The 22,163-nt window shown below is 60.3% G+C and overlaps 2 protein-coding genes across 4 annotated transcripts; one reads left to right on the top strand and one right to left on the bottom strand.

Moving 5' to 3' along the window:
• Positions 1-1,630: 1,630 nt before the first annotated feature.
• SPPL2B (signal peptide peptidase like 2B) lies at positions 1,631-17,617 on the bottom strand. Of its 3 annotated transcripts, XM_081077946.1 has the most exons (16): positions 17,505-17,612; positions 13,676-13,795; positions 12,730-12,912; positions 12,089-12,178; positions 11,356-11,495; positions 10,645-10,787; positions 10,375-10,471; positions 9,454-9,570; positions 7,649-7,730; positions 7,115-7,189; positions 6,975-7,037; positions 6,802-6,901; positions 6,316-6,393; positions 4,562-4,722; positions 3,388-3,553; positions 2,996-3,215 (listed from the first exon to the last, which is right to left on the bottom strand). In XM_081077946.1, exons 1-16 carry the CDS (start codon positions 17,547-17,549, stop codon positions 3,136-3,138), a joined length of 1,740 nt encoding a protein of 579 aa, XP_080934072.1. In that variant the 5' UTR covers positions 17,550-17,612; the 3' UTR covers positions 2,996-3,135. The 3 variants fall into 3 exon arrangements, with proteins under 3 accessions (XP_080934071.1, XP_080934070.1, XP_080934072.1); XM_081077945.1 differs by having other exon boundaries at positions 1,631-3,553; positions 4,496-4,722; positions 17,505-17,617; XM_081077944.1 differs by having other exon boundaries at positions 1,631-3,553.
• Positions 17,618-17,653: 36 nt separating this feature from the next.
• On the top strand, positions 17,654-20,876 carry LSM7 (LSM7 homolog, U6 small nuclear RNA and mRNA degradation associated). The gene is made up of 4 exons (XM_081076458.1): positions 17,654-17,692; positions 17,785-17,875; positions 19,084-19,155; positions 20,594-20,876. Exons 1-4 carry the CDS (start codon positions 17,687-17,689, stop codon positions 20,734-20,736), a joined length of 312 nt encoding a protein of 103 aa, XP_080932584.1. The 5' UTR covers positions 17,654-17,686; the 3' UTR covers positions 20,737-20,876.
• The last annotated feature ends 1,287 nt before the right edge of the window (positions 20,877-22,163 follow it).

Below are 22,163 nucleotides of genomic sequence, written 5' to 3' on the forward strand. Positions count from 1 at the left end.
GCCTCTCCTGCACTGACCTGTGTCCTGTCCTTCCTCATCAGGGTGAGCCACCTGGGCCAGAGGGGTTCTGAGACTCACGCATCCCCAGCCCAAGTCAGAGAAGGGGAGCCTGGCATGCAGAAGGCATTCAATGAAGACTGCTTGAATGTCTGAATGAATGGATGAATGAATAAAAACTGGGTAAGCTCTGGACTGCTTAGTAAAAGGAAATCACTGTCTTCACAGCATCGTTCCACTCTTTAGCTTAAGTACAAGATGTGAACTCTTGGGGCCCACCACCCTCACAAAAGCATAACCCACCATCAGTTGTCATGTAGGATGGACAGACAGCCAGGTCAGTTCAACTGCTCAGTGCCACTCCAGGCACCAGATTTCAGGGTTGTCCCTGTGCCTGTCCCCTGTGCCACCATTCCCACATCACAGAGGACTCAGAGTCAGGGTGAGACACCTGCCCAAGTCCTCGCTGAGGCTCTCCTTTTAGATAGTTTAGTGGTGGATCGCTAATAGTTAAAATTTACAAACAACTGTGACTGTAAATATTCTACAATTACTTTGCAGTGATAAAGCCATTCATTCCTTCCCTGCTGGTGTAAATTAGGCTTTGCGGCATCTGCCCTGAACCTCACTGGCGGCTGTGTTCTTGTGTTCGGCCCATCTACCAAGGGTTGGGGTCTTTTTGCCCCCAAAAGGGATGGTAATGCCGGTGAGCAGCACGTTTCAGTGTGAGCCTGGAGGAGTTCACGTGAACCTGGGCTGGCCCTCTGCAGGATGAGTGGCCTTAGAGACTCGCCTCCTGTACATGGAAAGGAGGGGCTGTTGACAACAGAACACTGGCCCCCGACACTCTGGCCAGCTCCCTTGGCCACACTCAGCCCATATCTTCAGGATCTGCGTTCCTGCAGACTGGGGGTTGGCATATGGGGTCCAGCTGACCAAATCGGGCCCTCTGCCTGCCTTTGCACAGCTGCTTGCTAAGAAAGGGCTTTATGTTTTTACATATTTGGAAAATACTAAAAAAGTTTTTCGTGATGTGAAAGGTATAGGGAACTCACGTTTCGATGTCCACCAATAGTTTGGGCCACAGTTGCCGTTTGTTCACACGTTGTCTGTAATGTTTTCGGCCACAGCAGCAGAGTTGACTAGTTGTGGCAGGCTGTGTGACAGTCTCAAACATTGGCTACCTGGACCTTTACAACAGGTCTCGGCTCCTGCTGTGGGGATCCCCCTCCAGACGCCTTAGATAACAGCGAATAAGTTAACAGTATCCAAAACATAGGGAACAGACTTAGTTACTTCTAAGCCACTAATTAGGACACAACACCCACACAACAGTTAGCAGCACTGCAGCAAAAACCCCTTTTCAGCGCCAGCGGGCACGGTCGTGGATTTGACTCATGCCTTACCTCAGGTGTCCGGGCAGGACGAGCCAGCCCCGCCCCGCCTTGGGCCCCGCCCCGCCTTGGGCCCCGCCCCGCCTAGGGCCCCGCCCCGCCTAGAGCCCCGCCTAGGGCCCCGCCCCGCCTAGGGCCCCGCCCCGCCTAGGGCCCCGCCCCGCCTAGGGCCCCGCCCCCACCCACCGTATCCCGGCTACCGAGCTCACTGCACCGCGGGCAAGGTAAAGGCCGAGTCCTACAAATCAAAAGTGCTGTTTAATTATAAGATTGGAACAGAAGCAAGGCCAAAACTGCAAACGGAAACTTTAGGAACTAACATCGCCTTCTAAAGTCGTGACATTTGTCAAATTTCCAAAACAGAAGATTTGTAGCTCTGACACCGACCTACAAAATGGCTTAGGTTAAGGCCGAGGGGCAGGCAGAGTCCATGCGGCTCCTCCGCCCAGGTGGCTGCGTCTGGGTCCCGGCCGCCAAGTCCAGGAGCTTCCGTGGGGCTGTTGGTCCAGCTGCTCTCCCTTCCAGGAATTGATACACGGAAAGGTGGAAGATGACTTGTTTGTGTTCTTAGGAATAAAATGTCTCCCATGAGAAGCGTGGCTAACAAAGATGGTGTGTGAGTCTGTCTGGCACTGGTATTCTCGGAGTGGGTTATGGTTTGGCCCAGCGTTCATGGTCTGCAACAGATGGATGGGGACCACATGGCTGGAGGGCCTGTGCCTTCAGGACACGCCAAAGGAAATATCTTTTCAAACTTGAGTCTGGACTCTGCGTGGACAGAAGGGTGAGGGGTAGGCCCCGGAGCCAAGACCGCCCGCCTGGTCCACAGCTCCTGGTGACTGTCATTGGCTTCAGAGTGGTGGTGACACATGTGACACAATGGGAGGAGGCTGCCAGGGCACGGGGGCCTCTGGACCAGCTCTACCACCCATATGTCGTGAGGTTTAGAGCCCTGTCGGTGAGGTAGAAGATGAAAAGCCAGTTCAGAATATTCTCCCACATCCCAGAAGCTCCTCATGGTGATGGTGGGCTTGCCTTGCCCACGTTGCAGCTGGAGGCTGGCGAATTGTGTCACTAGGATGGGGTGAGATCCTGCAGATGCCCGTGATGTGAGAAGGGGACAAAGTGGAGCCCATGCAAATGGCAGAGCCAGCCATTGAGGGCTCTGGGGACACGGGGCCCTGTGGACCCCAAGGGCATGTCGACCCAGCCTGGTGCCCACCCCTACCCCAGGAAGGGCAGTCCAAGTGAGGCGACACCACCGAAATTTCAGAAAGTCGTGGCAGTTTATTAAGACATGGAGGGACTGGCTGGAGCACAGGTGCCAATGCCCCCGGGCTGATGGAAGAAACAGGCTCAGGGCTCTGCCCGACAGCACTGTCCACATACTGCCAGCCTTGCTGGCAGCCCTCAGCCCAGCTCCCCCTCCTCACGGGCCCACTACCAATCCAGAGGCGGGTTCAGCCTCCGCCAGCTGGGCTGATGGCCCAGTCCACACCTCTGGGACCTGGGCTCTCGGCACTGGACTGGCTGGACCACAAAGGGAAAGCCACGGCTTGGGCTTCGGGGCAGACACCTTGCCCCCTGCCCCGGGCAAGGCGCGTTTAGGGAGACCTGGAGAAAGCAGCCGTGTGGGTAAGCACCAATGTGGCGGGGCTGCAGCCATCGGCGGGCGACGTGACACTTCCTGCCCCTTTTGAGATTCCACCAACAGACTCCCACCAGAAAGATGACGGAGCTGGAGTCATGGGACGGCAACGTCGGTGGTCCAAAGGACATGCAGCAGCCACGTGAGCTGGGAGCAGGGCTGGGGTCCAGGTGCGGCTGGGCTCGAGGAGGCAGGAGATGTGAGCATTGGCCAGACCAGAGCACCAAGTTGGGGGCCAGCGGGTCCAGTCTCAGTAGGGGGTGGGGGAAACGGCAGCAAGGGGCCGAGGCTGCACTGCCCCCTAGGCTGAGGCACCTGGCGGGCCCATGGGCTCCTGGGTAGACACACCAGCTACATCCTTGGGCTTGGTCAGTTCTGGAGGCTGCTCGGCAGGCAGGGCAGGCATGACCTGTGCTTCACCCGGAGGCTGCTGGGACAGCGTGGCCTCGGACTCTTTTGGAGGCTGTGGGCCCTGAGCTGCAGCCGGTGCCCAAGAAGGCTGAGGTATGTCCTTCTGCAAGAGAGAGGCCGGCGGTGAGGTGGGGCAGGGCAGGCCAGCAGGGCCTGGTGGTGGGGGAGACGGGCAGGGCAGAGGAGTCAGGCCCGAAGCTCAAGCTCCAGGCCCAGGATGAGCGGGTATAGTCCCACAGGCAGGCATGTGGGCCACGGAAGGGCACCCAAGGCAGAAAGCCGACTCCGACATTGCTGGCTTGTTCCCCTTCCTAAACCTTCAAGAAGAGCCCGCCAGCTCTGTGGCAAAGCCACCACCTGTGGGGACTGAACCCAGGCTTTCCCCAAGGGCCTGGTAGAGGGTCTGGCTGGGGCTGGTGAGCACAGGCCCGAGCGTAGGGTTCACTGTGTGGTTACACCCGGGGCCCTGCTCTTTCCAGGCATTTCCTTGCCAGGATGGACAGGACGAATGTTTCCACTTCCCCAAGAACAGAACACAGTGACGTAACTGGCAGCATCGCTGAGCGTGAGGGCATCGCAGCACAGGTGGGGACGCCCCAGGCGCCCCTTCCTGCGGGCAGCGTGCTGAGCTGAGGTTGCGTCAAGGAAGGGCTGGGCTGGCCCATACTCTCCCTGCTTTCACTCTCCCTGGCTGGGCCAGGAGGCGCCAGGTCCCCCACAGAGCCCAGCGCCTGAGCTGTGACAGCTCTCGCCCTGGCCGAGGGGCTCCAGTGCCCACCCTTGCCCAGTGTGGTGCTGTGTTCTCAATGGTGGAAGCAGCCGGAGCCGGTGCCCTATCAAATGGGCTGCTCCCATGCTATAGGACTGCCACCACCAAGTCCCACCCGTCACGACAGCCACGGGCTGTCCCCTCTGTGGGGATGGCTTGGAGCCCCCACTGCCACACAGTCATGACACCCACATGAAAACGCTCCAGAAATGGGGAGACATGGACCACCGGACAAGGGCTGCGGGTTGAGGTGTAAAACTGGAGGATTTACTCAACTTTAATTCTAGTTAGGGCTTATGGGCTATTATTTGTCGCAGACAGTCATAGCAAACTGGTATTCACCGCAAAGCCGCTGCCCGTCCAGAACATGCCCAGCTCGCGGCGCCACAGGGCCAGGGCACCACTGGTCGTCAGTGTGCAGGGCACCAAGTAGAGGAGGGCTGGCTGGCCGCGCTGCATGAGGGCCAGGGCCAGGAACGTCACCAGGAGGCCAATGCCGTAGGCTAGAGGGAGAGACGGTTAGGGTGTGACCTGGGCCGGCCAGTCTGGGAGGCCACGCCGCCGCGTGCAGGGATGCCCAGGGCAGGGGCCACCACAGACATGACACAGTGGCAAGCCAACAAGAGTTAGGTGCTTCTAGAAATGAACAGAACCTTCTAGCGTCTTCTAGGACACATGCTTCCACTAGGCCCCGAGGCGGCAGGTAAAATGTGAGTCAGGGGTCAGTGAGAAGAGGGGAGGGAGCGATGGTGCAGCCAAAAGGCTGAGGACACTGGGGAGAGGATGGGGACAGGAGACCACGGGGCTTTCTGATCAGCAGCTGGCAGCTGTGGAAGGGTCTGGACCCACAGAAGCAGCTGGAGAAAAGAGCCATGAATAGGCCCCAATAACCTGCTTTTTATAAACCTTTAGTTAGAAAAATAATTTCGAATTACAGTAACATATGTAAAGAATTGGGAAATCAAATATTTGATCACTAAATGGTGACCCTGGCAAAGAACATTTTGTTCCTGAGACCCTTGGTGAAGCATTACGGGTGAAGGGCTGACATCTGCAGTGTGCTCACAGCTCAGAATAAAACAGTGGGGACCTTTACGTGTGTGAGTGTGAACATATAACCACACACACATACACGCACAGAGAGAGAGAATGCAAGGAAGCAAATATGACAGAATGTCAGCAACTGGTCAGCTGACAGCAGGAGTCCCTGGTACTCATTGTACAACAGTGACCCTGCAATTGTTCCAAAGTAAAAGTTACAAAAAAATAAGCCTTCGACTTCCAGGGCCGAGCCAGTCTCCAGCCTCCACTCGGCTCTGTTCTGCCTGAGCCGCACCCCACATTTCCCAGTGACGTGCTCACTCAGAAGGTGCCTACATATTGGTGTCCACTGCCTGAGCGCCCCAAGAGAGAGAGTGACTCAGAGGCGATGGAAGGACAGTTTTTGGCGTCTGCAGGCCTAAGGGGTCCTACTGATGGGACTATGGGAGCCACCGGCACTGCGGTTCACAGGAAACCTACGCAGCTGTGCCTTTCTTTGCAGAATAATCTCAAGGACTGTAAACCCGAGGGAAGGCTCAGGTACAACGTGCCAGCAGCTGCAGGGGCCAGGGTGGGAAGGAGCAGGCAGTAGTAACCCGAAAACGCACCCGAAGGCCAGTCTGGTGCTACAGTGGCACCTACGGGTCCCCCTCCACTGGTGTCAGGGCTGCCGGGCCTGCGTACTCTGCTCGCTGGGCACAGGCACATGCGCCCCCACCAGCCTGCTCCCGCAGAGGAGGGCTGAGTGTGCACCTCACTTCTTGGTGGGCACAGTCAAACTGGCTGGCAAGTTTTTAAAAACAATTGGGGCTCAAGAGAAAATGAGGAATGTCACCTTGTGTCAATGGCTTTGGTAATGAAACCAGTGGAAGATAAGAAAGAAAAAAAGGAGACAAGAGAAAAGAAAAACTACAATCATGGAAAAGTGAGAAACAGGACTATGCGGTGAGCATAGGCTGGCCCCCGCCCAGCTCCAGGAGCTGGGGACAGGGGACAGGGACGGGACGGATGGAGGTGTGAAGGCCATGGCCCCGCCCTTCCTGGTCAGTGCTTACCAATGGTGCAGGCCACGAAGTAGATCCTGGACGACTGTACCTGGATGTCGAACCTGTGGCAGTACGCCACGAGCAGCCCTGGGGGGAGAGGACGTGGGCGGGGACCCCCGTGGGAAAGGGCCGGCCGCTGTGTCACCCCATCTAGCAGCTGTTATTGCTATTTCAGGATGGTCATGCCACCATCTCAGAACGGCACTGTAGCACGAGACAGTGGGCCTGCACAGATCCCACAGCACGGAGGGAACAGGGGTCCTGCCCTGGGGGGATCCCGGGGGCCAGGGGCAATGGCAACCCAGGCAGGCACATCTGTGCAGCTGTGATCAACGCAGGCACAGCTACCCCCGGGGTCCCCTCAACCAGCCCTCCCCACCACCTGTCCCACCAGCACCATCCTGTCCCCACCTGCTTGGCTCCATCTCCACCTACTGGCCCCCAAGCCCAACACAAGGACCGTGGGGCACCCACTGTTGTGCCCAGTCCCCGTACCTGGGACCAGGATGTCCCCGAATCCGAGGAGGGAGAAAGGCCGGTCACACAGGGCCAGTGGCGAGGTGTTCAGCCTGGGCACCTTCAGGACCATGGGCAGCTGTGGGGAGGGGGCAGCACCTGAAGACCCAGCGAGCCACCACCCCCCTCGGGCCACCGGGGCCTGCACATACCTTCTCATGCGTGGCTGAGTCCGTGGGACCAGTCGCCACCTCTACCATGATGCTGTTCCCGCTCTAACACAGGGGGGCGTCAGAAAGCGGGCAGGGTGGGGTATGGGGGAGGGTGTGGGGGTGCAGGGCAGGGCGCCCACCTTGGTCAGGAAGGGCGTGATGAACACGAAGAAGACGTCATAGATGAACAGCACTAGCAGCAGCAGTGTGCAGGCCTGCGGACAGGTGTCCTGAGGGGCCGGCCGGGACCCCGACGCGCCCCGCACCCTCGGCTCCCTCACAAGGCTTCCCCACTGGGACGAAGCCTTTCTGAGAAAGTCTGAGCAAGTCCCACCCTGGCCCTCGAGCAACAGGAGAGTGTTCCAGAAGTGATGTCCCATGGAGGGTAGGGATAGAGGACAAGTCCCACTCTAGGGTTCCCAGCTATGGGAAAGGTAGCAAAGGTGAGTGCTGAGAGACACGGTTCATGACGGGTCAGCTATGGGTGTGGGCCGGTGACGGCCCTCTGCCCAGTCCCTCTGTGCTTCTGAGTGGGAATTGGGTCTGTGGGCTCAGAGGGGAAGACCAAGGCACAGCCTGGTGGCAGGCAAGCCTGGGCCGCTCGAGGCCTACGACTGGCGTGGAAGAAGTCCGCAGGCCTCAGGCCGCCCGGGCCCCGCCCGCATGGCCCTCACCTTGAAAGTGGGGAGGCGGATGGTTTTCAGCATGTAGAGACAGAAGGCAATGCCCAGAGCGTCCTGAAGGATCCAGGCCCACCTGGAAGGGCAGAGCAGCATCAACCACTGGGACAGGGGCTCCCAAAGAGCCACACCCACTGGGTCCCTCTCTCCTCAGCCACCAAGCAGTCTGCAAAATCCTACACCTGGCCTAACCCTGTTGTGCTGTGAAGACTCAGGCACTGCCAGAGGCAGCAGTGTGGGCCCAAGACCTGTGGGATGAGCCACCATGCTGGGGCAGGAGACCAGCGGGACAGGCCCACCACATTGGGACAGGCAGGCCAGCGATGGACCGCAGGGGCGGGGGTGAATGACTCCTGCACGCAGACGCCAGAGGCCAGAAAGAGGCAGACCCCTGAAAGGGCCTCGTGCCTCTGTAGCTGTGACTTTCACACCCAGATCACAGGACAGGGTGGGGAGACTGTCTCTACTGGATTCAAATTTCTCTCCCATAATATTTAAAAGCTAATTTACAAACTTGTGCCCAGCCAGGTTCTATAGATTCTGCCCATGGGAACTCGGGGCCTGGTATGCCAGGGCAGGCCCTGAGGACGAGCGTCTGGAGTCCCCCAGGACAGTCCCATGGGAACAAGAAGCAGAGGAGGACGCAGAGGCAAGACCCACCCCAAGTGCCTGCATTACCCCAACACTGTCGCTGCCGCCATCCCACCGCCACACAAGCTGCATTTGCGCTGTGACGTCCCACACCTAGGCTCTAAGACATAACTGGCTCAACACCAGGGCTGTTGGAGACAGGTGGCGTTTGCCGTGTGGCCCCACCTGCTTGGCCTTGGGGATCATGCTGTCCCAGCCCCACGGCCCCTGCCCAGACTCTGTGAGCCCCTTCCTGCAGTGCCCTGCACCCGCTCTGGACTCCGCCTGCCCATGTCACTCATCAGGTGCTTCCCATGAGACGGGCTAAGATGGCTCGGGCAGGGAAGGTCTGTAGGCAGCCGCAAGCTGCGTGTGCCCAGAGGTGCAGGCACCATGGCTTGTTCTAACTTTATACGACGGAGAAAGTCTCCTGGCTTAGCTTTAACTGTGACTTAGTATTCTCTTTGTGTACAAAGGATTTTAAATACTTTCCCACTTTCCTTCTGCCAGTTAAAACTGTTGCGGCTCCAAACGGAGGTGCCGCCAAGAGTACTGACTGCCCCAGGAAAGGCTGAAAGAGAGCGCCAGACAGTGTCAGCGACAGGAGGGGGCTGGTGGGAACAGGCCCGCTCTGTCCTCCCGGCCCAGCCCGGGCTCCAGGCCATGGCTGTGGGCATGCTGCCTCGCAGGGGAGGCCGAGCCGAGGGGAAGCCAGCCGGCCTCCTTGCACCATCCATGAGGGATGCTAGCTGAGCACACCCCTTGGACACCCCTACGGCAGCCGTGGGGACAAGTGGCGCCAGGGCCGGGGAGTGTCCTGGAGGACATGGGACCCTGCAGGACTCGGCTCGGGGTGCCCGGGCCAGGAGCGTTTGCAGCACCTCCTATCCAGTTTCTAATCACGGCTCACGTGGCACCCGGAGAAACTGAAGGAAACTAGACGCGGGCAGCAGGCAGGCAGGCAGGGCGGACGCCTGGAGGCCACCACTTCCAGAGGACTGAAAGGAGGGCTTTTAATAACCGAGGCGGTGAACCGACTCCAGGTGCCCCCAAACGGCCTCGGAGGAGGCACCGGGAGGTCACGGTCCAGCACTCGGAGCGCCTGAGGACAGCCCTCAGGAGGGAGGGGCCACCCACCAGCTGGGGGCCTCCCCAGGGGCAGCACTCACTGATCTTCGTTCCGGAAAACACCCCACACCACGCTGACGGCCACACAGAACAGCGCTAGGAGCAGCATGCGGACCTGAGGGCGCTTGTGGAAGTAGGGCAGGTTGTTGTCGGGGACCCTGGGGTTGTGGGGTGGGGGGGCGGGGGTGGCCGTCAGGGGCAGCATGCCGCTCACCAGCCACCTCCGACCTCTGACCAAATTCATCTCCCCCAGCTGTGACCGTCCAGACCCCAGCCTCATCCCCGCCCAGTGCCCAGAGAGGTCATCTCGACTCCTGCCCAAAAGGCCCGCAGCAGCCCCACACCGATTCCACCCGGCCCTACCCTTTCCTCCACTTCACATTCTCTGTTAAATCCACCATCCCCTGGCCTTTTGTTACATTTCTAGGAGGGAGGCTGCCAAGGGCAGACCAGAGCCAGGTGTGGCAGGCACTTAGGGTGAGCGCACGTAGGTGTCACCAAGCTGGCCTGCCCACAAGAGCCCACAGCACCCTTGAGCAGCTGCCCACCTGCCCTGGGAGAAGCAGACAGAGCCCCCGACCGTCGGGAGCCTCCAGGCCTGGCCCACCCCTGCTCAGTACCCACATGCAGCCACGTCACCCCACTCAGCCCCTGCATCCACACTGGGCCTTCCCGGGAGGGGATATGGGGAGAGAGAGGCCTCCCCATTCTGCCCTGCTCCCGAGGCCTGTGATCACCCTCAGTCAGCACTGAGTGAGCACCTGCTGTATGCCCGTGCTAGGCCAGAAGGCCTGGAGGCCATGGGGGAGAGAGGGGTCCTCGCATTGTGGAAGCACAGCTGGGAGCCTCAGGGCCCAGGCAATGGGAGACAGAGTGATTGGCTGTGAGGCAGGACCTCTGCGAGCAGAACCATGGGCGAGGGGCCGGGCGGGGCTGGGCAACGTCCACCCACAAGGGCTCACCTGCATCTGCCAAACGGCAGCCTTTGGACCAATGGTGAAAGGCAGCTGTAGAGGCCGGTGGAGGAGGCCAGGCAGAAAATCCCGATGATGACGTAGACTGTGGGCGGGGCGGCAATGAGGGGAGGCGAGGGCCGCCAGGGCCCCGTGCCCCCACACACCCAGGCAGTGACGCACCCAGTAACAGGAAGGGACAGACCAACCCAAGGCCCACCCCCTTCACCCTCCACCTGCTGCATTTCTCCAGCGGGGCTGCGGCCGCTGCGTACGCACCAAGATGGTCGTAGAAATAGTACAGAAGCACCAGCATAGAGCAGCACATGACCACGAAGACGCAGGTCATGACGGGCGTCACGTCCACGGCCTCGTCCTCCTGTTTCTCGGGCCCGTCGTCCCGCTTGTGCTTCATGTACCTTCTTGTGAGGCACACATGAGTCACAGGGATGCCTGGCTGGCTGGCACAGCCTCAGGGGCCGAGGACCATAGACGGGGAGGGAGGCTCAGCGGGACACGATGACACGCCACGTGCTCCCCTGGCCTGTCTGCCCTCTACGCACCCGCATGTTCCCAGTGCCCCCACCCCACAACAGGAGAGCCAGACCTGCCCCACGGACCTCAGATCCTTGTCCAGGAGCTTGGGGTCCTTGCAGGGAGGGCTCCTGCACGTGTCCTTGGTCACGCGAGGGCCATGCTGTGAAAGCTAGGTGATGCCCTCAACCACCGCTGGGACCACCCAGGGACCCCCTGTCCGAAGTGCGGCCCCTGCCTGGGCAGGCCTGGCCCAGACCCCAGCACCAGAGCAGGATCTCAGGCAGCAGGGCTCTCAGGGCCTTTGGCCGGCTCTCCTGGGTGTCCACAGCGGCAGTATTCCAGAAGGTTCTCTGGGCTTGTGGGCAGTCCTGCTACTTTCATGTTTTTACTTTGCAGGATGAGTTAGGGCCACCGTCTGTCACACGCGCGCACACATTTGCGTGGGGCACTCACTTCCTCACATCCCGGCTCCCGGCCCAGTAGCCCCCGAGGGCAACGGTACCCACGGCCATGATGAAGATGATGACCATGTTGTAGTCCAGCAGGGGCTCTTTGGGGGCGTACAGCGCTGCCCTCACTGCTCGGCCAAAACTCTGCCTCGGAAGACGCACAGGAGCTCGAGGTGGGCTGCCACCCGTAGGCCCCTCACCCACACCTTCACCCACCACTCCTGACCCGGCCATCTGCTCTGAAGGCAGGCGAGCGGCCCCGTGTGCGTGTGTGAGGGTGCAGGTGGCCTGGGGAGCACCCAGGCGGCCAACGGAGGCCCCCATGGGGAGAGGCGTGAAGCCTGTGGTCAGGAACGTTTACTGTGCCCTTCTGAAAGTTTCCACCAAGACTGGACATTCCCATTTGACTTGTAAATGCCACCTGCCTGCCCCAGACCCAGTACCGCACGTCACAGATGGACATGGGCCTTGGGTGCACAGGAGGCCGGCCCAGCGTGTGCGAACAACGGGAGGGGCTGGCGCTCAGTCTGTGTGTGGGCAGTGTCAGGCCTGCCAAGCCTGCAGCCTGGGCGTCCACAGAGCGCTTCTGGGGCCTACGTTCCTGACTTTGGAGAGCACTGGGGGCCCTCCCTCAAGGGGCCGGTAGCCAAGAATCACCCACAGCCAGCCTGCGAGGGGCAGCCTTGGCACGGCTTCACCCGCCATGTACTCAGACTGCAGGGGATAGGGGACCCTACCTTGACAATGTCCACCATGTCTTTGTGGCTGAGCAGGGCCACGGGAATGCCAATCTCCTCATACTGTGTCTTGTTGCCTCCTGGGGGGACCTGGGGGCCCAGAGGAGGCAGACCTACTGGCTGACCAAAGCCCACCCAGGATGGGGCAGCCTGCAGAGCCAGCCCTGAGGGAATGGAACAGTCCCAGACATGCGCTGGGCCATCAGGTGCCAGGCAGGGAGGGGACATGCCAGGACGGACACTGGCAGGCTCATCCTTCCTCCCCATCCCCCACTGGGGAGGAAAAGTTTGCCCTTCACTTAAACCTTGGGGGCAGCTCAATTAGGGGCCAGTCTGCCCTAGGAAAGCCTGAAGGAGAGGCTGATACCTGGGCACATTCCACCTGCTCTTCAGAAGGTGCCCCCGGAGCTCCATTCCGAGGCCCCATAGTCCCCAGCCCCAGAACTGCTCTGGGACAAGCCCCCTCCAAGACCACGGTCCAAAGGCCCAGGTCGACAGCCATGGCCGTCCAGACCCATGGCACTGAGGCCCTCGGGCTCCTCCCTGCCTCCAACTCTTGCCCCTGGCAGGTCCTGCTGCCCTGCAGGGCAGCTGTCGCCCAGGGTCCCCAATGCCCAGGAGGGGCACCCAGGCGGCTGTACCAGGGTCTCCTTGCTGACGATGAGCAGCCCGCGTGCCCCGCTGCCCTGGGCCAGCCGCACTTTCTCGTAGAAGGTGCAGTTCCCCCGCATCACCAGAGGGATCTGGTTGCTAAAGCCTTTGGCGGGGAGGTCCGATGGGGAGCAGAGCATGGAGGCCGTCCAGTCCCGCAGCTGTAGGAGAGACTGAAGGAAGGTGGCCCACACATGAGCTGTTCTAGCAAAGCCAGGGTGGAGCCGAGTCCTCAGGGGAACCAAGTTGTCAGCCTGCTGGATGGCTTCAGTATCCGGACCACCGCAGTGACCATCCCTGAGTCCCCGTCCCCTCGGCCCCACCAGGTCTCAGCCCCACGTGGCAGGTGGGTGGGGCCTGCAGACACCACATGCACACGCCCGAGCCAAGGACAGAGGGACAGGGCAGCGTGCGCTTGAGCCAACCCCCAGGAATCCTCCCTGCGTCTCCAGCTCTGCCTCCCATGTCCACGGGCGACACGAGGGGCTGGAAGCAGCCTCAGTGGTGAGAACCCCCCTCTCTAGAGCACGCGGGCCTCTGGGTGGAGGAGCACTGCTCCCATGAGGAAGGGGCAGGCGCTCACCCATGCCCTCCGCTGTCACCCCTCCCAGGCCGCCTCTGCCAGCCAGCCCCAGGCCAGCACAGGGAAGCCCGGCCAGTGCCTCCAGCAGGGCCTGTTTGTTGACAGTTCATGACCAAGGAAACTGAGGCTCAGAAAGGTTGCAGGGCCCCTCTGGGAATGCCCCAGATTCCAGAGGCCCCACGGCCTCTTGAGTGTGACCCAATCCTACCTTGGTGGCCCAGCTGAGGTCCTCCTACCCCCCAGCTGGCTTTCAGCAGATGAGTCTCCTAGAGGGTCTCTCTGGACAGCGGGGAGGGAAGGGGGGCAGCCACAAGACAGACAAGACCCCGAGCCTACGGGCCGGCAGTACTCACCGCCTTGCTGAGGTCGTGTGGCAGGTGTGCCCACTGTGGGTTGTAGAGGATGCAGTAGTCCTTGCCTTTGGGGCCCCCCGTCTCAGAGACCACGCGCACCATGCCGTACTCACAGGTCACCTGGAGCAATGGGGCAGGGACGGGTCAGACCAAACAAGGACAGCCATGGGGGTAGGGCTGGTTTCCTCCCTCCAACAAGACACATGGGGCACAATCGTACGTATCTCATGGGGGAGAAAACGAGGGAGGGTGGCAAGCTCAGGGACAAGTGTCCCTGGGGAGAGCCGGGTGTGACCACGGCCCTGCTAGTGCCCAGCTGCATCATGCCATGGGCCCTGGACCCTCCTGGCCTGACACGCGCTCTGCGCTCCTGGAGCACATCCTTTTGCAGCCTTGCTGTCCTTGGGCTACATATGCCTCCAGACAGAGCCAGAGAGCCTGCCACGGAGACAAACAGGTAGCAGCTGCTCCCAACAATGGGCACATGATGGGGATGGACGCCAGTCGGCACCTCAGGGCCCATGCCCACAGCACGGACGCTGCTTTGCCAAGGTGGGCCCGTACACCAAGCCTGGGGTACGGACAGACTCTCAGACAGCCAGGCCCTCCGGGAGCTTTTCATCCTGGCCTGGTTATCTAGTGGTGGTGAAGGCGCCCTGACCTCACAGCCCGGAGGCTGACACCAGGCGCCGGTGCAAGTCCCGGCCCTACAGTCCCCAACTGCCACTGCTCCAGCTAGCCCGTCATCTCGGGCACTTCCTTTTGTCACCTTGAGTGAGGTGCTGACTGCCAAAGCAGTGCTCACAGGGTACCAAGCTCCAAAGAAGCTGGGTGTGTAGGGAAGCTGACGGAGGTGGTGTCAGAGAACCTCACTAAGGCAGTATCCTGCCCCCACCTGCCTCTGCTCCCACAGAACCTCCACACACTTCTCATGGCACCTCGGTCCCTTAACAGGGGGGCAGAATTAGGAGGTCCTCTTCCAGGTTCTCTCCACCAGACTGCCCCCAAGCACCGTGCTCAGTGTATGCCCCTTCCGATGGGACACCCCATGGTCAGAGCCACCTCCTGACCCTGGGTCACTGCGGGGAGTGTACAGTCCCTCAACCCTCAGGCCTCATCTGGCCCACCTTCTGTGTTTGCAAATAAAGTTTCATTGGAACATGGCTGCCCTGTGCCTGCATGCAGGGCTTCCGGCTGCTCTCGGCTACCATTGCAGAGTTGGACAGTTGCCCGCAGAGCCGAAAATATTCAGTCTGGGCCTTTCCGAAAATGTTTGTTGAGCCCTGATCCATGAGAGCTGGGTTGTTGGTAAAAACTGTCCTTTGTGTAAAATGGGAATGGGTAGAAACTAGTTTTTTATAAAAAGGACATTTAGGAGTACACAAGCACAGCTACAGACTTTCCTCCCCACGACTTGCACAACTAAACCTGTGCTGTGTCCAATGCTGGTGAGGGCAAGGTTTCACTTTGAATGTGGTTTCCTTGCCTGTTGAGTTAAAGGAACCACAGGTTCATCAAAAGGACCCAGTGCTGCAAGTGCCCATGTCCCAGCACGGCCCATCCCCACCCGGAGAACCAGGATCAGCCACCTTCTGACATGTCACAACACCGAGCAGATCCAGGAACTTCCAGGGAACCTGTGCTTTAGGGTGACCATGACAGCATCCACATCTGGGGATCTGAGGGAGGCTAGAGCCCAGGCTGGGGCAGTCTTCCTTCTCATAGGATGTGGTGAGTTCTGGGAGGCGGTGGAGAAACGAGGACCCAGGTGGGAAGCAGAAGTTCCAGTGGATGGGGGGGGGGGGGGCGTGGGCCAGGTGGTGGTGGGGTTAGTGGAGGAGGGCGGGGTGGCACTGACATTAGTTAAGATCTGCTGATAAGCCTCTGTTCAGGCCTTTGTTTACACGTCTCATAGCAACTGGGGGATGTGGGCCTATTGGGGAAGGTCAAAGCCATGGCCCAGATCTCAAAATGGTAGCAAGTGAGTTTAGGGCCCAGTGGGGAGCTAGTCTATTCCCAGGTACCAGGAAGAACCAGACCCACCCGGGGGGCACCGTCCTGTTTCAGGGTGTGTTTACATCCAGAGGTCTGTTCTAGGAAGAGCAGGCCCCACTGTGCTCCTCACTCTCCCAAAGTTACATGCTAAGGATAAGCTTCAGCCTGCCTGGGATAAAGTGCAAAGGCCCCAGAACCATGAGCCATCCACCACTCCCTGCCCCGCCCAGGGAGGCCACATAGCCAGCCTGCCCCTTTACCCTCTGTCTTTATCATTTACTCCTGTGGCCCTCGAGCTGAGGGGGAAGCCCCAGCCTGCCTTCCAGTGCACTCCCAGGGCCTCCTTTAGACTGACATCTATCTCAGGATCTAGGTATCAGACCAGCCTCCACACCAGCCACAGTGGACCCCTCACCGTCCCCAAATAAGTCATCAGCTCTCACACGTCTGCCAGCTCACGCTGCTCCGACCACCTGCAGTGCCCTCCCTCAGCCTGCACCACCTAGCAAACTCCTACTCCTGCTTCAGAACAGCCCTCAGGCACCACTGCTTCTGAAAAGCCTTCCCACTCGCTCTGAGGTATTCCCATGCCCCTTCATCCCCTCTCTCTGCTCTCATTCAAAACATTTGGAGAGCTCCAACTCCTGGCCCTCAAATTGCTCAGGCCAGTGAGGAATATGATTAAACAGGCTCGGGGGAAGTACAGAGGCGTCCCGGAGAGCTTGGGGGGAGACAACAGCGAAGCTGACACCAGGATGACCCCGGCATTCCAGGGAAACAGAAAAAACAAAACAAAACAAAACAAAGCAGCTTGCCTCCAATACAGGAGAGCTGGAAAGGGAGGGGCACTTCCTGGTCAGAGGGATCAGAGGCCTCCCAAATGCACCCGGACGCCACCTGAAAGCTGTCATCTGCACAAGACCTGAGACACTTTAAAAGAGATCACTACTGCTGTGTTGAGAATGGACTGCGATGTGGCGGACAAAAGTGGCCACAGGGAGAACGCTAGCTGCCCACTGGGAGCTACAGCGAAGAGATGGTGGTGGGCTGGAGTGGACAGGTCAGGGTTAACGGCTGTGTTTCTACAGCTGTTAGGGGCACCATTCCCTGAGCTGCTGAATCCAGGGAGAGGAAGGATTTGGAAATAAAAGATGCGCTTATGACAATGTACATCAGCCATCTCATGGTCAGTCCCCCACCAGCACCAAAGACCCTTAACGTTAAATGACAAAAAAGTAGTATGTTGCGCCTTCATCACCCCATGCACTCTCTCTCTTATCTCCTTTTGCGGAGGAGCAACGGACGACCAAAGCGGGGGGACTCCTTTGCCCAAGGTCATGGAGTAAAAGTGAGAAGGAAATTCGACCCCCCTCCAGGGCTGGGCTCCTGGCCGCGCCCCGACTGTGCCAGGCACTGGGTGCCGCGCTGCACAGTCACGGAAACCGCAGGGGTGGGCGCTAGCATCGTGCTTAAGGGGCAACTGAGGCGCAGCCGCCTGGCCAAGGCGACCGAGCCGGACGGGTCCGCGGCGGTTAGGGACTCCGAGACCAGCAGGGCCCGGGGGAGGAAGAGGGGCCCCCAAACTTCAGACCCGCACGGAAACGAGTGACGCAGCGGCTGGGAAGGGCTTCCCAGGCGGGGAACGGAGCCGGGCCAGAGACAGGCCCGCAAGGTCACGGCGGGGCTCCGGGCCGGCGCGCGGACCGTCCGCGCGGGGGCTCGGGTCCCAGAGGCTGCCCCCAGGCCGGGCCCAGCGGGGGTCGTGCGCGCGGCCGAGGACGAGGGGCCGGGTCACCGCATCTGGCGGGGCCCGCGGGGCCGCCGAAGCCCTCACCTGGGCCACGAAGAGGAGGATGGCCACGGTGGCCGCCGTCGCCATATCTGCTGGTCCCCGCCGCAGGCGTCGCCAGATGTTTCCCAGCAACGCCCCAGCGCCGTACAAATTCTGCGCATGCGTGAGTTGGGGGTCAAAGGGCGCGACGCCGGCGCCTGCGCAGAGCGGCGCGACACGGCAGAATGGCGGTGAGCGCGAGGCTGTGCTTGCGGGGCCGAAGGGGCGGGCTGCGCCAGGGCCGGCGGCGCTCTTCGCCTCACACGCTCTGCTTCTCCTGCAGGACAAAGAGAAGAAGAAGAAGGAGAGTATCCTAGATCTGTCCAAGTACATCGACAAAACCATCCGGGTGAAGTTTCAGGGAGGCCGCGAAGGTGAGGCCCCGACTCCCGCACCCTCCTGACGATTAACGCACAGTAACCCGCGGCGAGAGTGACAGCTCGTGCCCGGGCCCAGCTCAGGCGCTTTAACCCGCGCGAGTCTCCCAGCGACGCCGGGAGCCCGGAGCCGCGTCGCCCCTTCTGCGGCCGGAAACAGACGCGGAAAGGGGGCCGAACTTAACGCCCCCCCCCGTGCGGCGTCCGAGGCCGGGGCTTCGCCTCCGGGGCGCTTCTGTCGCTGCCGCGGCTCACTGGCCTCCCCACACCGGGGTTCCTCAGGCTCCGCGCTGCCGACGCTGGGCCCCGAGTGTTGTGGGGCGTGGGTGGGTCCTGGGCGGCGTGGGGCGCGCGGCCGCTTTCCGGCCTTCACGCGCGTCCCGTGGGGGCCGCCGGCCCGCGCCGAGCCCTGCAGTGGGACTGCCGGTGTGGACGACAGGAGCCTGTGAAAAACAAGTCACACCTTGTTTGCTGCTCAGCGTTGTGGGGCTCCCCATTGCCCCGGTGAGACGGCCCTCCTGCACCGCAGCGCAACCGTGGGGTTTCGTCCGCCACGGCTGCGCGGCTGCCGTTTTCTGTCGGCCGGGAGTGCTCTCGGTTAGGAGGTTAAGTTGTGACCTGGTTAGCTGCCGGTCGTTGTCCTGCTCGCAGCCCCAGGTTCTTGCTCTGGGAAGCCTTTCCCGGCCCTCCCTTGGCCGTAGCCTCCCGGGGGCACCTGGCGCAGTCTGCAGCTTTGCGTGTTAACATGGTGCCCAACTGCACCTTCCGCGGGAGGGTGAGGACAGGGCAGTGCAGCGTCTGCTCCCACCTCAGGGAAAACGGGCAAGCAGAGGGCTGACGTGGTGGGGTGCCCGCCTCCCCTAGGTGAGACCGGGGCAGAGGGAGCCTGGAAGAGGAGGGCTGGGAGCTGGGGCGGCACAAGCGGAAGCGCAGGTCTGCAGGCCGGAGAGACGGCTGGGAGAGGCATGGGGGGGGGAAGGATGGGGGGCCTGTCGGGCTCGCACCCCGCACCCCGTCTCAGGTGCAAAGGTACATCACTTGGTCAGGAAGCCATAACCTAGGATGCCTATTTTAATCGAGGTAAAATTCACAGAACATAAAATTAGCCATTTTAATGTATGCGACTTGGTGGCATTTGGTACCTGCCTCCCAAATGACTATTGATCTTACACCTTTCTGTTTCGTTTTTTGGTCATTCCCACAAGCCAGTGGAATCCTGAAAGGGTTTGACCCGCTCCTCAACCTTGTGCTTGATGGCACCATCGAATACATGAGAGGTGAGCGCAGCCAGGGGGCTCAGAGGCCTCCTTGCCGGGCCGTTGTTACTGTCCCAGACCCACTCAACTGCCATCTTCATGATGAGCATGGTCCTTGTGGAGCAGGCCTCTCCCAGGTGTGTTCCATCTCTCACTGACCCCGCATTCCAGGCAAGCTCAATAGGCGGTTGTCTGGGGACTGAAAGGATGCGGACGTGTTTTGCTGACCCACCCTCACTGGTCCTGAGGCCCATGTTGGGCACTAAGAGTGTTCCCCGGCATGTGTGTGCACCCCAGCTCCTGTCCCTCCAAGTCCCCAGACCCTTCACAGCAGCCCACGGCAGTCAGGCCAGCCCTGGCCCATCAGCCAGCAAGTTTTCTGGCTCATCCTGAGCCAGGCATTAAGGGGATGCCAAGGCCTAGGAAGGAGGGAGGGAGGGAGGGCGGTGTCCCTCAGGGGACTGTCAGTGTCTTGACACACACGTTACTCTGGTGAAAAATTAATGGAGCCACACATGAGCGTCACGGGGCCAGAGGGGAAAGGCCCTCTTTGAGGGGGAAGCATGGTTTCAGCTTAGCCAATTCCGGGGAGCCTCTCTCTTTGCCCTCATCATTTCTCTTCCTGCCTGGGTCTGCCTCCTTGGGTGGATACATTTCTTCGTCTGTAGGACCGCTTCACTGCATGGGGCCCATGGGGAAACCAAGTTAGCTTGAGTGTGCAAAGCACTAGGGCCATTAGGCCCTAAGAGGTGTGGCTGCGTCTCCTTCCTCAGAGTGTCTCCTACCAGGCTGCGGACTCACTTGTTGAGTGAGTCTGCGTCCCCAGCGGAGGCCTGACACACTGCACGGTTCCCGGGAGGGGAGGGTCAGGCCCAGACAGCCGTTGTCCCTGCAGGATCTGACGGTGGAAGACTGCCTCTCAGATCTGCCTGGTTTCACGGGGCCGCCTGACTCCCCTCCCCAACATCTTGCAGTAACAATAATGGGGACTTGTACTTGCTGTCACCTCCGAAGAGTTCCCCTTGAGCTTGCTGTTACTTCCATGGGGTCCCTCTCACCCTGCCATTAACACCCCGCTGACACGGGTGAATGGGCCCCACGGGGCCTCTGCCATTGTGCAGAAACTCAGAGCCGCAGACCAATTTGTATTCCAGCTGCCCTCTGTTGGCTCGGTGCCAGTGCCCCTGTTAGCTCCACCCCATAGCCCATGGTCCCCTGGGTCTCTGTGTTCTCACTTGCAGAACCAGGGCAGGCTTCTCCCCTGAACGTTGATGCAGGGAGAAAGGCTACATGTCTGGTTTGGGAGGTGTTTGGTCTGCCGCGCGGCCAGCATTTCCCCACCGAGGTCCTTGAGGGAGAAGGGAGGGAATGATCGGGGTACCCTTCGATTTGGGTCTTCAGACCCCATCCCACCCCAGGCTCAGTATCAGGTCCTCACTCCCGGCCTCTTCCTCCGCAGACCCCGACGACCAGTATAAGCTCACGGAGGACACCCGCCAGCTGGGCCTGGTGGTGTGCAGGGGCACCTCCGTCGTGCTCATCTGCCCGCAGGACGGCATGGAGGCCATCCCCAACCCCTTCATCCAGCAGCAGGAGGCCTAGCAGACGGAGGCGAGGACAGGGCTGCCCTTGGACTCGCAGTTGCCCCTCCTGCCTTATGTGTGACTCAGAGGAACAGCACTTTCCTTTTTGTATAGGTTACGTTTTTTGTTTTCTTAATAAAATTGCAAACTTCATGTTTCTAGGAGCCCCAGAGCCTTGCTTTTGGCCTTGGTGTTCTGGCAAAGTCTGGGTTTGGCCCAGCAGAGATGTCAAGTGCCAGCTGTGGTCCATGCTGGGGACTGGGGTGTGAAGACCCAGGTGTGCACCGTCCAGGCCAGGGGATGGGGGCATGTGAATCTGGAGTCTTTGCAGAGTGTTTCCGGGATGGTGGACCAGCCAGCAAGCTCTCAGCAGGCAGCTCCCCTCCCAGCAGCCCGTCCTCGCTTTGCTTTGTCCCTTCAATGCCTCCATATGCTGCCCTCAGAAAACAGAGCAGATGGAGGCTCCGCATTGGCCCAACCTTCTCACCTCCCCGCAGTCCAGCCCCAGCTCACCCAGGGCCCTTCCCCTGCTCCTCCCAACACAACATCCCACCCTTTCCCTCCCCTCCCCTCCCCTCCCCTCCCCTCCGCTGCTCAACCAGGTGGTGCTAATAAATGCCCTTCAGTGCCCCTCCTCAAAAGAAGGGCTTTCTGTGGCCTCTGTTTCCTAAACGCAGTGTCCTTATTAGGACTCTGTCCCCCATGGGACTGTCCTTGCTCACAGCAGCCACATCTGTCTGATTTGTCACTCAGGACGCCTGAGAGAGGCTGGGAATTGCCAGCCAGCCACCCCTTAGCTAATGGCTGGTGACACAGAGGTTCTGGGGTCATGCAGGAAACAGCCACGGGATGGGGCTGGATGGGCTGGTGCACTACCTGTCATGGCCACCAGATAAGCAAACCAGCTGGCACCTGGCTTATCGCAGGATCTGGGCTCTGCTGTGGCTGGGCACCTTAGCGCCAGCTGCTGGGGATTAGCTAGGGGGCCCTCATCCCTCCCGCCCCCTTCCCTGCCATCTGGCCCTACCTGCCTATTGCAGTCCCTTAGCAGAGGCCTTATCCTGGAGCTAAAGCCTCCAACAGCTGGATAGTGGGGGTGCTGGCCTAGCTGTGGGTGGTTTGCACCCCCAAAGAAGGCTGTGACCTAGAACCTGGGTGCACCCAGCACACCAACACCCAACCCTCTATGCCTCGACATGGGGGAGCAACTCTCCCCTGTCCATTTGACAGTTGTGGGGCCAGGACTCGGGCAGGAAGGCCAGGTAGAAGGACTGAGAACCTGGGCTCCCGGTCTGTTTGCTCCTACACCCAGCCTGCCCCATCTGAGGACAAGACAGTCTGAGCTGAGGGTCAGAGGACCCAGGGGCTGGGCAAGGGAAGCAGCAAGTTTGCAGGCTAATTAGGCTTCATCTGAGCCCCTGGGCAGCCCAGGCACCAGAACAGAGA

This window comes from Rhinolophus hipposideros, assembly GCF_964194185.1.
Source record: "Rhinolophus hipposideros genome assembly, chromosome: 16".
NCBI classification, from domain to species: Eukaryota; Metazoa; Chordata; class Mammalia; order Chiroptera; family Rhinolophidae; genus Rhinolophus; species Rhinolophus hipposideros.